This window comes from Anopheles nili, chromosome 3 (genome assembly GCF_943737925.1).
Source record: "Anopheles nili chromosome 3, idAnoNiliSN_F5_01, whole genome shotgun sequence".
Lineage (NCBI taxonomy): Eukaryota > Metazoa > Arthropoda > Insecta > Diptera > Culicidae > Anopheles > Anopheles nili.
In genome coordinates, this window is record NC_071292.1 from 36,862,468 (window position 1) to 36,875,284 (window position 12,817).

Genomic DNA, 12,817 nt, shown 5'->3' on the forward strand with positions numbered 1-12,817 from the left:
ATTTGCTTATATATTTCTAGCAAATTGAAAGCGAACCATCGATTTCTGCATTGTTTGTATGCGAGTAGTTTGATTCGGTTGTGCATAAAAGATCGCGTATGTGAAAGAAGAAGGAAGTAAAAGTGATAAAGTGAAATTGCTAGTGCAACAGCGGCACCTAAAACTAGTTTGCTTTCCTTACTGCGGTATTATTAGACACAGACACACGAACGAGCCGTTGCATTTTCAACTTGCGCCTGTAAAGCAGCTCCAGCGGAAGTTGAGAGTGGAAAAGTGCAGTTACCTCCGAACCTGTGGCATAGAAATAACAGCAACACCTACCACAGCTACCGCTGCAAAGTAGAAAATAATGTTAGCCTCCAAAGGGAAACCCTTTTCGTTCGATCAGACGGAGTTGAATCCATCGCGCAGCAAGCCGTCAATTCAACAAACGATAATGGAGGTGATAGTGTTCCTGCTGACATCGTTAGGGTACATACTGCAGGTAAAAAAACATCAAAAAAATCCAAAAACGTTGAACACTACTATAAACAGAATCGTAACATATTACTCATGACCATTGTTTTGTTAGGTATAAAATAGCAATCCTTTAAACACCAGCAGCATAAGTCGTTAAAACTTCTGCAGACAGCATAGACCGGGTAGCATAATTTCATATTTGTACATTTGTTATTTGTATATGTTTAAACCAGTGGTTGTACATTTAGTATCATTCAGAATACAAACATCAACTCCCCCAGGCGGCCGGCGACTAGGTGAATACATCTAACGTTGCTTAGAGGTGTTTCCTACAATTACGCAATCCCTTCGTTACATAGCCATAGTTGAACGATAGAGCAAACGCAATGCACTACCTCGTTCAACTATATTTTTTCCCCCTGAAGCAACTGCATTTTACCATCTCTCTGCAGCACTGGATACAGTAACGGTGAGATTGTGCAAACAAGCTCTTGCCATACTATGAAATGGACGAACATAGCGATGCCCATGGTCGTATCGACCGAATTGCAGTGCGCGATCGTACTTGTTAAGCCGCAATGTTTTTTGTTGTTGTTGTTGGAATTGGCTGAGGTGAGGTAATCTGAAATCGACAATAAGTTCTTTGCGCTATTGCTTATGTGCAGTATGTGTTCAACATAGCTCTTGCGTTCGACATAAAGCAGGCATGGATTTAGAATGTATACATGCATTTTAGTGAGCAATTTTATCATCACAAACATTTGATGTAAACAAAAAAAAAACGCTACTTCACAACATTAAATCACCATTATTTTTAGCTAGAATGTTTTAAGTGCATTTCTTTAAGCATCTACAAAATGGTTCTCTGGCATTTATTGTACTGCGTTACGTCATGCTGTGAAGCGTAATAGGAAGAACGCAAGCATTGAATTATTTTCAACCTGGACTCGAAACAGCTGGCTATTTTTTCTCACATCCTCGTAAGATTGCTAATCATGGGCCCAGCGGGCCAACACACGGGATAATGATATTATGCGAGAATCGAAGCAATCATCGCCATGCATAGGCCATGGCGATCTGTTTGTGTCCAGGTGGCGTATATACTCTCCACGAGCTCATTTACAGCCAGTGATTATCAAAACGACTTCTTCCTTCAATTAAATGGGAGGAGTACTGAAGGCCGACAATGGATATTTTGTGCGTTGAGATGGAAGGGGCACATGAAGGTGAAATAGAATGAACAGGCGTCATTTGCGAATGGTGTTTCACACTACTAAAAAAACCCCTAACTGGGAGTCAAAACTGCGAGCTAAACAAATGTACTTGCTGTTCGTCTTGAATAATTGTAGACAAAATAAGACAATCCAATTTGTTTGAAAAATAAAGTTGTTGTTAACACGTTGCTGTAAAGCATACGTTGCTTTTAAATCGATATCCTCTATCAAAACCTGTGATTTGTTGTGCGCAAGATTTAATAGTGAGTAAAGTAATTTTGATCGTTGTGGCAAATCTCACGTTCGAAGAGCAATGGGAGACCTTTTTTTGGAGGATGCCACTGGTTCGTTTGCCAGAGCAAACAATACACTGGACTGACACAGGGTAGTAATTGGTAAGCAAATAATGTCACGACCATGGTCACTGAGCGGCTGTAGCGTTATGCATCCCCACAAACATTTTACTTTCAGGGTTTTTGTTTACTTTCCTCGCTCGGTGACAATTGGCCGTGAATGGCCGAGGTCGGTTGTGTTTGTTTTGATCGATTTTTTTGTTTGTGTAAATTTGCAGCACATGTGTTATGAGTTAAGATGTGTTCATGAAATTTTTGCATTTCAATTTATTTTCAGGCAATTTACTATCAAATATTCGGTGTTTCAAAGAAAGACCTGAATGGAGAAATAGCACTTGTGACTGGTGGTGGTGGTGGGCTCGGAAGGTTGCTGGCCCTTCGGCTCATAAAGCTCGGAGCCAAGGTTGTGCTGTGGGATATTAATCAGGAAGGTAAGTGCAGGTCATTAGGTACGGCGATGTGGAGAGCATTTGAAAAACTTGCTTTGGTCGGTTGTGCAGGTAGATCGTCATTACACCACGTGTATCGTTTCTAATACCAGAAACTACTTTTCTTTACTTTAGCGATAATGCAAATCGTTGAAAAATCACTAGTGTTTTTTTGTAATGCAAACCTATGTAAAAAACCCAACATTTTTAATAATATGCTTAATAAATGAGTGCATGAGTGCACTTTATTCTCTATGGAACAACATTATCTAAAAGAATTAAGCATAATAAAATTGATCATATATCATTGGTTAGTTGAACAGTGGTAGACGACGCAAAAAATACTACCGGTCATTGAAGTGAGTGAGGCTAAAAATAAATTGTATAAGATTACCTTTTGACAACAGCCAATTCCATCAATTCTCGATAGTACGTTTTTATGTGCTATATATAGATATATATATATATATATATATATATATATATATATATATATATATATATATATATATATATATATATATATATATATATACACATATATATATATATATATATATATATATATATATATATATATATATATATATATATATATATATATATATATATATATATATATATATATATATATATATATATATATATATATATATATTGAAATAAAAAATATTATTTCTAATTATCTCATATTTTGTTGGTTCGTCAATCGGAGGCTTTATTTCGATGCTTTTAGTACCACCACTACAAATTGGGTTTGCATAAATTTTTATTGGCAAATGTACGATGTTTGAAGCACACACTCCACCTCTCTCGTAATTGAAGGTTAAATTTAAATTGTATACATAACAAGACCGATTCACTAGGTCAGTCCAGGTTAATATGAATGAGTCTTCTATTCTCCATGATTGTTTCCACGATTTATTCATCCTCACTTGTTTGACTAATCGCCTAATATATCGTTACGGATATGTTTGAATAAATATGCATCAAGTTATTACTAAAGCTTATATAATAGATGTATAGATGTATGCTTATTGCGATAGAGCTACATAGCAAAACCATGTATAATATAATCAACCTCGTGGTGATTGTCACTTAATTGTTTTATACATCATGATGCGATATATTTACGATATAGTTGAACAATGTCTTGCAAGTGATTGTTCTGTTTTTTGCTGTAGCTATGTTACCTGGTACTATTATCAAAGCAATTTAATGGGCATTATACTCCTCGAAAACGAAACATGAATACGTCGGAATGAACCAAATGTGAGTGATTTGACATACGAACTCGAGTTTACACGAAGAATTCTACGAAAGATGATGAATGTTGATGAGTAATGGTGTAAAACTCTTGCTTCAACCATGTTATTTTTTGCATATCTTTAAATGTTCTATTGTTTTGTTGTCTAACATTTCTTACACCTTTTATCCACCAAAGGCTCTCTTTTTTTTCTTTGGTTTCTAAATGCTATGAACTGCGTTGAGCTCTGTATACAAAAAATGCTCTTCAGTGTTATTTTGGTATTTATACACAGAAAGCAATGGAAAATAAAGCTTATCAAATAGTAGAATGCTATGGACAGAAAACATAACCTGCCGACCACGGACACATTAAAGTCTTAGTCTCGTTTATATGCACTATGGAGAGCATAAAATTCAAGGTCATCCAACAGCAGATAGACACACTGTTGTGCTCACTGCAACTTTTTTAGCCTTCTCGTTCATGTCGTTATGCGGCAATCGTGAATGCAGTTTTGATCAGGATGAGAAAGATTAAAACTTTTGGAAATTATTCAGCAGCGGCACAAAGCCATTGATGATGATGAACCTTTGCAACGGATGAAATAATAATGGCAGTATAACAGGTTTGCAGAAAAGGTATGCTGGGACAAATAAAATCATAAAACCGGATCGAGGCTGTCTGGCGTGCGAATGTGCAGATATGTTCGAGGACCATCGGAAGAGGAGGGTACTATGAACTGGGTCAAGATCATCGGGATTGATAATATTTTAAATGATGGAACCCGTGACAATGAATTGAAACAAGGCTTCGATGCTGTTTTATTTTGCCTTAAAACCAAGTACGATAGTAACCGTGAAGAAAGTAGAAAAGAGTTCACCACGCTTAAAATTTCAATCTAAAGATGAGAAGATGAGAACACTTTGTAAAAAGAGAACCAGTAGTTTAAGCGAAAGACTAATTTCTTTGGACAATATTGCTTTCATTGGCAAGAGAAAGTATTTTCATTCTGCCAAACTATTAGTAAAAATATTTCCAAAAAAGTTTCATTCAAATTGTGAATAATATAATACCGAACTGTTTACACCAACAGTAATATGTCTACTGTTTTTTTGATCATTTATTGATATTGTATCAGTGCTCATACAGTTCGTTCGATAAATTTGCTCATTATATTTCTATTTACTCTTGCTGTCCTCTGGCCAGTTTACAAAATGGGTTATTTTAATCCTCATTTCTTCGTTAATCAATCAAAATCAGAAATCAGTAAGCTCTGTATTTAGTATTTTAAAATTTTATATTATTGTATTTTTCTACAACTATGGAACAGGACTAGACGAGTCGGTAAAACTGATTCAATCCCTAGGAGGGCTTTGTAAAGGTTATAAAGTGGACATCTCCAATAAAGATGAAGTGTATAACTATGCCAAAATACTGCAGGAAGATGTTGGTGATGTAAGTATACATATGAAACTGGTTTCGTAATATTACATATTTCATTATTTATGTACTTTCAATCGATTAAATAAAAAATAGCATTTTGCTCCCGAATACAACGAAGATTGTTTAGAAATTTATAAAATTGATCGTTTCCAATGGCAAGCTATTAAACATTGTTTTCATTAGATGCATTGTTAAAATAACAGGGATACGTGAATGTAAATTTGTACCATAGAAAATGCATCAAAGAACTTTGTCGTTCAGGCATTGCACGGGTCATTTAGTTGTTTGATTAATAGGAAGTGGATCTATTAATGGATGGTACTGATTACCGCCTTGATGATTAATTAGACACAGTATCACATTAGGGAAGTTTGATTCCACAAAATAGACTCCACCAAATGATATGTAGATAGTGAAGATTAAATTACTTATCCTCAGTATAATGTGAGTTTAAAATTGACTAGAAGCGTTGATAAATATAAATATATATATATATAAATATATATATTTATATATATATATATATATATATATATATATATATATATATATATATATATATATATATATATATATATACATATATATATCTATCTATATATATATATATATATATATATATATATATATATATATATATATATATATATATATATATATATATATATATATATATATATATAAGGCATTTGAAATAGCTCTGCTATTTTGTAACTATGTTTATCATTTTCCAATATTTAAATATTGATCAAAAAGTGCGATTGTCTTTAAAACCTCAACTATATGTGTATTTGCAGGTTACGTTATTATTCAATAACGCAGGGGTTGTTTCTGGACGTGCGCTTCTAGACACTCCCGACCACTTGATAGAACGTTCTTTCAGCGTTAATGTGCTTGCACATTTCTGGGTAAGTGGGAAACAAACATAGAATAGACTGTAACATACACTTTAAATGCAATATAAAATACTAAAGCTTTTACTGAAATATATATTTATATATACGGTGCTTTTATGCCGCAATGACAATATGATTGAAAATATTCATCGACAGTCATGTGAATGATACTTTTTATTCTTTGCGTACTATTCCCGCGATCGATGACATATGCTAGACGACGAAAGCTTTCCTCCCGGCAATGTTGAAACACGACCATGGGCACATCATAACCATTGCTTCTTTGGCTGGTCATGTCGGTATATCGAAGCTGGTGGACTATTGTTCTAGTAAATTTGCTGCAGTAAGTATTTATGCTGTAATGTGATTTTTGTCACAAATAGCTGCTTAACTGAATAATGTACATTCTTCAAACTTTTTTCATATAATCATACAAAGGTTGGTTTCGACGAAGCATTACGATTGGAACTTGAACATCTGCGCGCGCAAGGTGTATTTACGACAGTAATTTGTCCGTATTTTATTCAATCGACAGGAATGTTTGATGATGTAAACTCGAGGTATGTTAAAAGTAGATGTAACTATTGCAAATACTGTATTTTATCGAGTATAGTGCGCTTGTTTTTTTTTTACAAAAAAATGCTAATTAAGATATTACATGCGCGCACTACATTCTAAAGTTACTAAATCAGCATGGGAGATTAGCTGAATAATTTAATTTGATAAAAAATTTCGAAATTTCCTCAAAATTGGGTTGTAAAATTTTGTAATTGGTGAATGAAATGTTTCAGCTAGAATATAGAGAAAGCATGTGATAAAACTAAGATTGCAATGTGATTTTAACTACAGCTAGTTCTGATGAATAATAATACTATTTAAAATCTACTGTGTGTGGTTCAGGTTTGCTGAAGTCAAATGATTTTGCTAAGAAGGAATTTCATCTGATACTTTGTTTCTGAACTAATTGCTTTATTAATATCATGGATAACTTCCCATACAAAGACCGAACCAAATATGAACTAGTTAATAAAAGTGTCAATGATAGTGATATTTTAATTCTCTGTCCAACTGATTATACACATCAAATTGTGGTATCCATGTTACAATGCTTCAAAAATGAAAGTTATATTTAGACACAAATACAAAAAAATTAACCCCCCACAATGCATGCAATTCTAATGTCTATATAAGTATACTTTAAATGTATATATTTGCTATCATACATCAAGCATTATATATGTGTATATCATATTTATATTAAACTTAGATGGGTTCCAACGCTTGACTCGAATGATGTGGCGGATAGAATCATCGAAGGTGTGCAGAAAAACGAAAAATACGTCATAATTCCTGGTTACTTGCGCCTAATGTTGGCCATCAAATGGTAAGTATGACGAGCAGCAACGGTTCGAAATGAAAGTTCTGTCGAAATGAAGATAAAACCGGTGGTGTTGTGTTTTTGTACAGGATATTTCCCTGGGGTTGCAATTCTGGATTCCTTCGGCGCCTAGTGCCAGATGCTGCACCACAGCATACTATGACGCCATTATGCAGCTCGGATTGTGACACGGCAAGTGACATTGCTACTTCATTTACCAGTGATAATAATAATTCTTCAAAATCGGCCCCACTACTTGTGCACAGACAGTGCACTGGCGAGCGTGTACTATAACTAAATAAAACAAAGAATCTTCTGTTTGCGATTGATGTTTGATTGCGAGAAATCATATTTCTGCCCGTATCAGGAGCACCATAGCCATTGCAAAATAGATTTAACTATTCAAAAATGTTGCCAGAATCTTGAAACGAGTAAGTGATTTCGAACATTGAAAAGCAGTAAGGAGGAAAAAAAGATTGTATTAGGTTTGTGAACGTAAGATGCTAGAGGCAAATTACGGAAGAGGTGAAATAGTAGAAATAAGTATTGCGTAAGAGGTGTAGCATTGGGATGCAAGATTTATCGACATACATTACAATCAAGCGTGTCGTGCTTTAGTTGAATACGGGTATGCATCACTACTTGCCCAGTTATTAAGAATAGAGTATCTCTTACCCGCGATCAATTCGTTGTGTGCAAGATATGCTAGAACTTTGTTATTCTTTATATTGTAATGAATAATGGGTAACAATATTGTTGTACAAAACCTGTTCAACAGTTTAAACAACCGTTCATCAAAATGTGATCAAAATATGTGTAAACGATGTCAATAAATACACAACAACTGAACTTAACTGAATTTGTATAAGCGGAAATGAAATGATGACTGACTCAATTAAAAGTATGGGCTGTTCGAGTCATATGCGATATTACTGAAATTGAAACCCCCTCCCATCACATTCCTTTATTACCTTTCCAATCACTTTATTTTAAAATAGTAACGATTATCGCAATGGTGTGTGAGCGTGCATAAAATTGAAATATATTTACTCATTTCAATAACGTTGAGAACTCTTGTTCGCCTGTCACTGTGAATGCTAAACTAACACGCCAGAATGCTGTTGAATCCCGCGCCACACCCACACGTATCACACATTTTTCGACTGCGTTGCATGTATTGCAGGTATTTCAGATGGTCCACCACGTGTAAAGCAAGCATGCACGTCGCATAGCCTAAATGGAAAACGATGAAGTAAACAAAACACACCGGTACCTGAGGCTACGGCTTTCGTGGTATTTTACCAGTTTAGTTAGATAAAGTTCATTGGACGGTTCATAGCTCTTAGACAGTTTTATATTACAAGCCGTTGCAAGCAACGCGTTCATCGACTATGATGAAAAAAGAAGAAATTTCTCCGTTCTCCAGTGAATGTTTATTTTGGCTGCAGCGTTATCTTATCAGCGTTTGCCATTATCGATAATAAGATATGTCACCCGGTACAGGCAAATATCGTGAAGTAAAACGATAGTTCGTGAAATGTGCTCGGGTACAGATGACTGTTTCTTATTCAACTCCAAAGATTTGTAGATAAATCAACTATAAAATTTGTGTAGCAGACGAACAGAAATTCAATATTCTATAACAACTTAGCCTATTGATTTAAAAAAAGAAATGAAAGCCGTGGGTGTCTCAAGAGTGGCAACAATACTAGGGATAGTGAATGCTCTGTGTGGTATTACGTTTGCGCAAAGTAAGAAATTGTTTCGTAATGAAACGTGCAAAACGCCGTGTTAATGATAGTTGTTCTAAACGTCTACTAGTGCGTTGGGACTGACATGCAAAATTATATCCATTTCAGCACCTAATCTCATCGCGCAATCAAAATGTTTTTTTCAAAAGAATTGTCTCGAATGCCTTGACGCCGACAAGGATTGTGCATGGTGCACGGATGAGGTAGGTTCGAACTGTATTTCTATTTCGTTTTCAATGAATTCTTGACACCATTGAAACCATTATCGAAGAGCTAATGCATGTGTACAATATGTGTTTCGTTTGCGTTAATAATTTATCAAAGTCGGAACCTCGAAAACTATAGCGTGTATGTGTAATATTCGTGAAGAAAAGAGAACATTTGAAATAAATGGCTTATCTAAGAAGGTTTAAAACAGGCTTAGCTTACTAGCCTTTGTCTTGTACAGAAACTTATACTGAAACATGGCACATGCGATATAGGCGCGGTAACGAGAAAAGCATAGAACTGGAGAATGATCCACATATTCAAAAATCAGCAACGCGAAAGGATTAAAACGTCCAAAATCGTCTTGCTTCATTTATTCTTTGCTCGCAAAGTGATAGACCTGTGTTAAACATGACTAATTAACGTTTACAAATAAGAATACTTTATTTTATCCTCGGTCGTGTATTGTATGTCATTTAACACCTTGCGTGCCATGTCAGTCATTAAGTGACTATTGATAGAGCGATAAGTCATATGGACGAATTGGTCATTATATCGTTCATTATAAAATAAAGAAATCGATCTTGGTCAATAATGACTCAAAAACATGTGAATTTCAACCCAAAAAAGCAATTGACATACTATTTGCTCTATTTCAGTTATTTTGGGATGTAAAATATTGATCTTAAATTTACTATAAAAAAAACACTGCGTACCACTTTTTTTAAATAGCTAAAGCATCAAAATGTAAATTATTATAGGATTCCCATGAAATGCAATACATATGAAATTCAATATTATTATTCAATGTTTTTCTCATTTCAGTTGTACGAAATGCGAAAATCCCGTTGCATGCCCATGCAGGATTTGTTAGAATCGAACTGTAATGCATCGAAAATCGAAACAAATGATAATTTTTCATTTCTCGAAATAACAAAAAATGATGTCCAACGGGATTTTGATTCCCAGAACCTGGAAGCGGTTCAAATAACACCACAGAAAATACGAATGCGCTTAGCAAAATGTAAGTATAACTATCAGATGATGCGTATGTTTTGTACGTTGATTTAAAGATTACATCTTCTTCGTTTTCTCCAGTGGCATCTAGAACCGTATCGTTTGAATACAAACCAGCCAAAAACTATCCTTTGGATATGTACTATTTGATGGATCTTACCTGGTCGATGCGCGATGATAAAGCTACATTGGAGAGCATGGGTAGTCAGTTAGCAGTGGCGCTAGCTAATTTAACAGCGAACTATCGTCTTGGGTTTGGAAGCTTCGCAGACAAGCCAGCATTCCCATTCGTCCAATCCGAGCCGCATCGCCTGGAGAACCCGTGTTATTCCGAAAATGATCAGTGCGAACCAACGTACGGTTTTCGGCATCGGTTGCAAATCACTCGTGACATTAACAGCTTCATTGCACAGGTAAAGGAGAGCAATGTTACAGGAAACGTGGACAATCTGGAGGCGGGTCTCGATGCACTGATGCAGGTGCTTGTGTGCGAGAAACAGATCGGATGGGGCACGAACACACGCAAGATTGTTGTTATAGCCACGGATGGTTGGCTTCACATGGCCGGAGATGGACTGCTGGCCGGCATTGTTCCAGAGAATGACAAACAGTGCCATCTAGATGAGAATGGAAACTACGTAGATGCATTGAAATACGATTATCCTTCGCTGGAACAAATTTGGCGCGTGTTGTTGCGATCTAAAACGGCGGTCATATTTGCCGTTACCGAAGCACAGGAAGAGTATTACAAACGTTTGAGTGAACTAATGCCCGAGTTTACGAGTGTTGGTCAACTACAGGACGATTCCTCTAATATTATTCAGCTGGTGAACGACGGATATCGGGAGTTCATTAAAAGGGTGGAGTTTACCGACAATGCTCCTGACTACCTACAGCTGCGCTATACCACCAATTGTGGAGGCCTATACAAAGAACCGCAACCTATTCATAGATGTGAAAATATTGAAATAGGTAAAACGTATGAATTCAAAGTTGAGCTGCGATTATTGGAATATCCCAAAGACAAATCGGTGACGGTAAGTACTTCATGACCCTTGATTCGATTCGAACAGGGCGGCGACTGCTGACGGTACCGATGAGTTCATTTCCAGAATATAACCGTTCGGATTGAAGAAACACTGATAAGCAATGAGGCCGTTGATCTGCATATCGATTTGCGAACCGCTTGTAGTTGTGAGCAAAATGAGAAAGGCATGGAGCTTAGCAAACTGTGCAATTTCAATGGAGACTACGTGTGTGGATTGTGCAACTGTTACGCTGGATGGTATGAAAAACGCCTTACTGACAAGACGTTCTGCGATTGCCAGAACAAGCTGTCTAACAGTTCGTATTATTCGTAGGATCGGAAAAACATGCGAATGCAACCTCCAAAACACTCAAAATATGAAGGAGCTGTTTGAGCAGTGCGTTGCACCTAGTGCAGAGGACGATCTGAGATCCGGTCCTGTTTGTTCTGATCAAGGAGAGTGTGTTTGTGGACAATGCTACTGTAATCCCGGCTATGAGGGCGAACATTGTGAATGTAATGAATGCACAATGTATGTATGCAGCTCTTGTGACACCGTAATCGCGATTTATTTGCCTTATCATATCAACACACTATGCTTATGTTTTCTCACTCCAGCATCGAAGGAAAAATATGTGGTGGTTTGGATCATGGAATATGCTCGTGTGGGACGTGCAGCTGTTTCGACTCATGGTCTGGCGATAATTGCGACTGCTCAACGGACACGAGCGGATGTAAAGCCCCATTGAATAATGAAATTTGTTCCGGTCATGGCGAATGCAGCTGTGGTCGATGTAACTGCGATGAATCGTATTTTGGACCTTTTTGTGAGACAAAGGACGGAGAACAACCTGCACTGTGCTCATCGTACGAAGATTGCGTACGTTGCGCGGTTAACGAGATGAATGATCTTCCATGTCAAGATTTAGACAACAGATGTCGTGAAAAGATTGGTCTCTATACAATAGAGTTGGTTACTTCCAACGATGGTGAGTACTAGTTTGTAGAACAAGCATCGGAGTATTCAGTATAAACATTAGACTATTTGCAGCTTCCCTCAATTGCACTTTCCGGTTCAGTAACGATGAGAACACATGCGACTACAAATATTCATATGAGCTTGCTCAAAACCATCAAACGGTGCTAAAAATACAACGATTTGAATGTAAAGCGATCAATTTCTTAACCGCCGGGATATCCATAGCAGTATCCATTATATTAGGTGGATTGGTATTGCTTATGTCTTACAGAGTGAAGATTATGTACGATGACCGAAAAATGTTCGCCAAGTTCGAACAGGAAAGACAAGATACAGTGTATCAAATGGAAAGTCCGCTTTACAAATCGCCTATCACTAAATTTCAAGTTCCTGCTGAGATGGAAACGAGTGTAATGTAA

The 12,817-nt window shown here is 36.3% G+C and overlaps 2 protein-coding genes across 2 annotated transcripts; both read left to right on the forward strand.

Moving 5' to 3' along the window:
* Positions 1-165: 165 nt before the first annotated feature.
* LOC128723070 (short-chain dehydrogenase/reductase family 16C member 6) lies at positions 166-8,251 on the forward strand. The gene is made up of 8 exons (XM_053816777.1): positions 166-484; positions 2,304-2,457; positions 5,031-5,155; positions 5,941-6,051; positions 6,257-6,382; positions 6,478-6,599; positions 7,307-7,423; positions 7,507-8,251. Exons 1-8 carry the CDS (start codon positions 350-352, stop codon positions 7,709-7,711), a joined length of 1,095 nt encoding a protein of 364 aa, XP_053672752.1. The 5' UTR covers positions 166-349; the 3' UTR covers positions 7,712-8,251.
* Positions 8,252-9,089: 838 nt separating this feature from the next.
* On the forward strand, positions 9,090-12,817 carry LOC128724175 (integrin beta-nu). The gene is made up of 8 exons (XM_053817940.1): positions 9,090-9,168; positions 9,277-9,371; positions 10,201-10,399; positions 10,474-11,429; positions 11,505-11,677; positions 11,754-11,951; positions 12,038-12,408; positions 12,471-12,817. The coding sequence occupies exons 1-8, from the start codon at positions 9,090-9,092 to the stop codon at positions 12,815-12,817; spliced, it is 2,418 nt and encodes an 805-aa protein (XP_053673915.1).

Coding starts and splice junctions, on each gene's coding strand:
- LOC128723070 (XM_053816777.1), top strand. CDS start 350: ATGTTAGCCTCCAAAGGGAAACCCTTTTCGTTCGATCAGACGGAGTTG. Junction 6,383..6,477: donor GTTCTAGTAAATTTGCTGCA/GTAAGTATTTAT, acceptor AATCATACAAAG/GTTGGTTTCGACGAAGCATT. Junction 6,600..7,306: donor TTTGATGATGTAAACTCGAG/GTATGTTAAAAG, acceptor TATTAAACTTAG/ATGGGTTCCAACGCTTGACT.
- LOC128724175 (XM_053817940.1), top strand. CDS start 9,090: ATGAAAGCCGTGGGTGTCTCAAGAGTGGCAACAATACTAGGGATAGTG. Junction 9,169..9,276: donor TGGTATTACGTTTGCGCAAA/GTAAGAAATTGT, acceptor TATCCATTTCAG/CACCTAATCTCATCGCGCAA. Junction 11,678..11,753: donor TGCAACTGTTACGCTGGATG/GTATGAAAAACG, acceptor TATTATTCGTAG/GATCGGAAAAACATGCGAAT.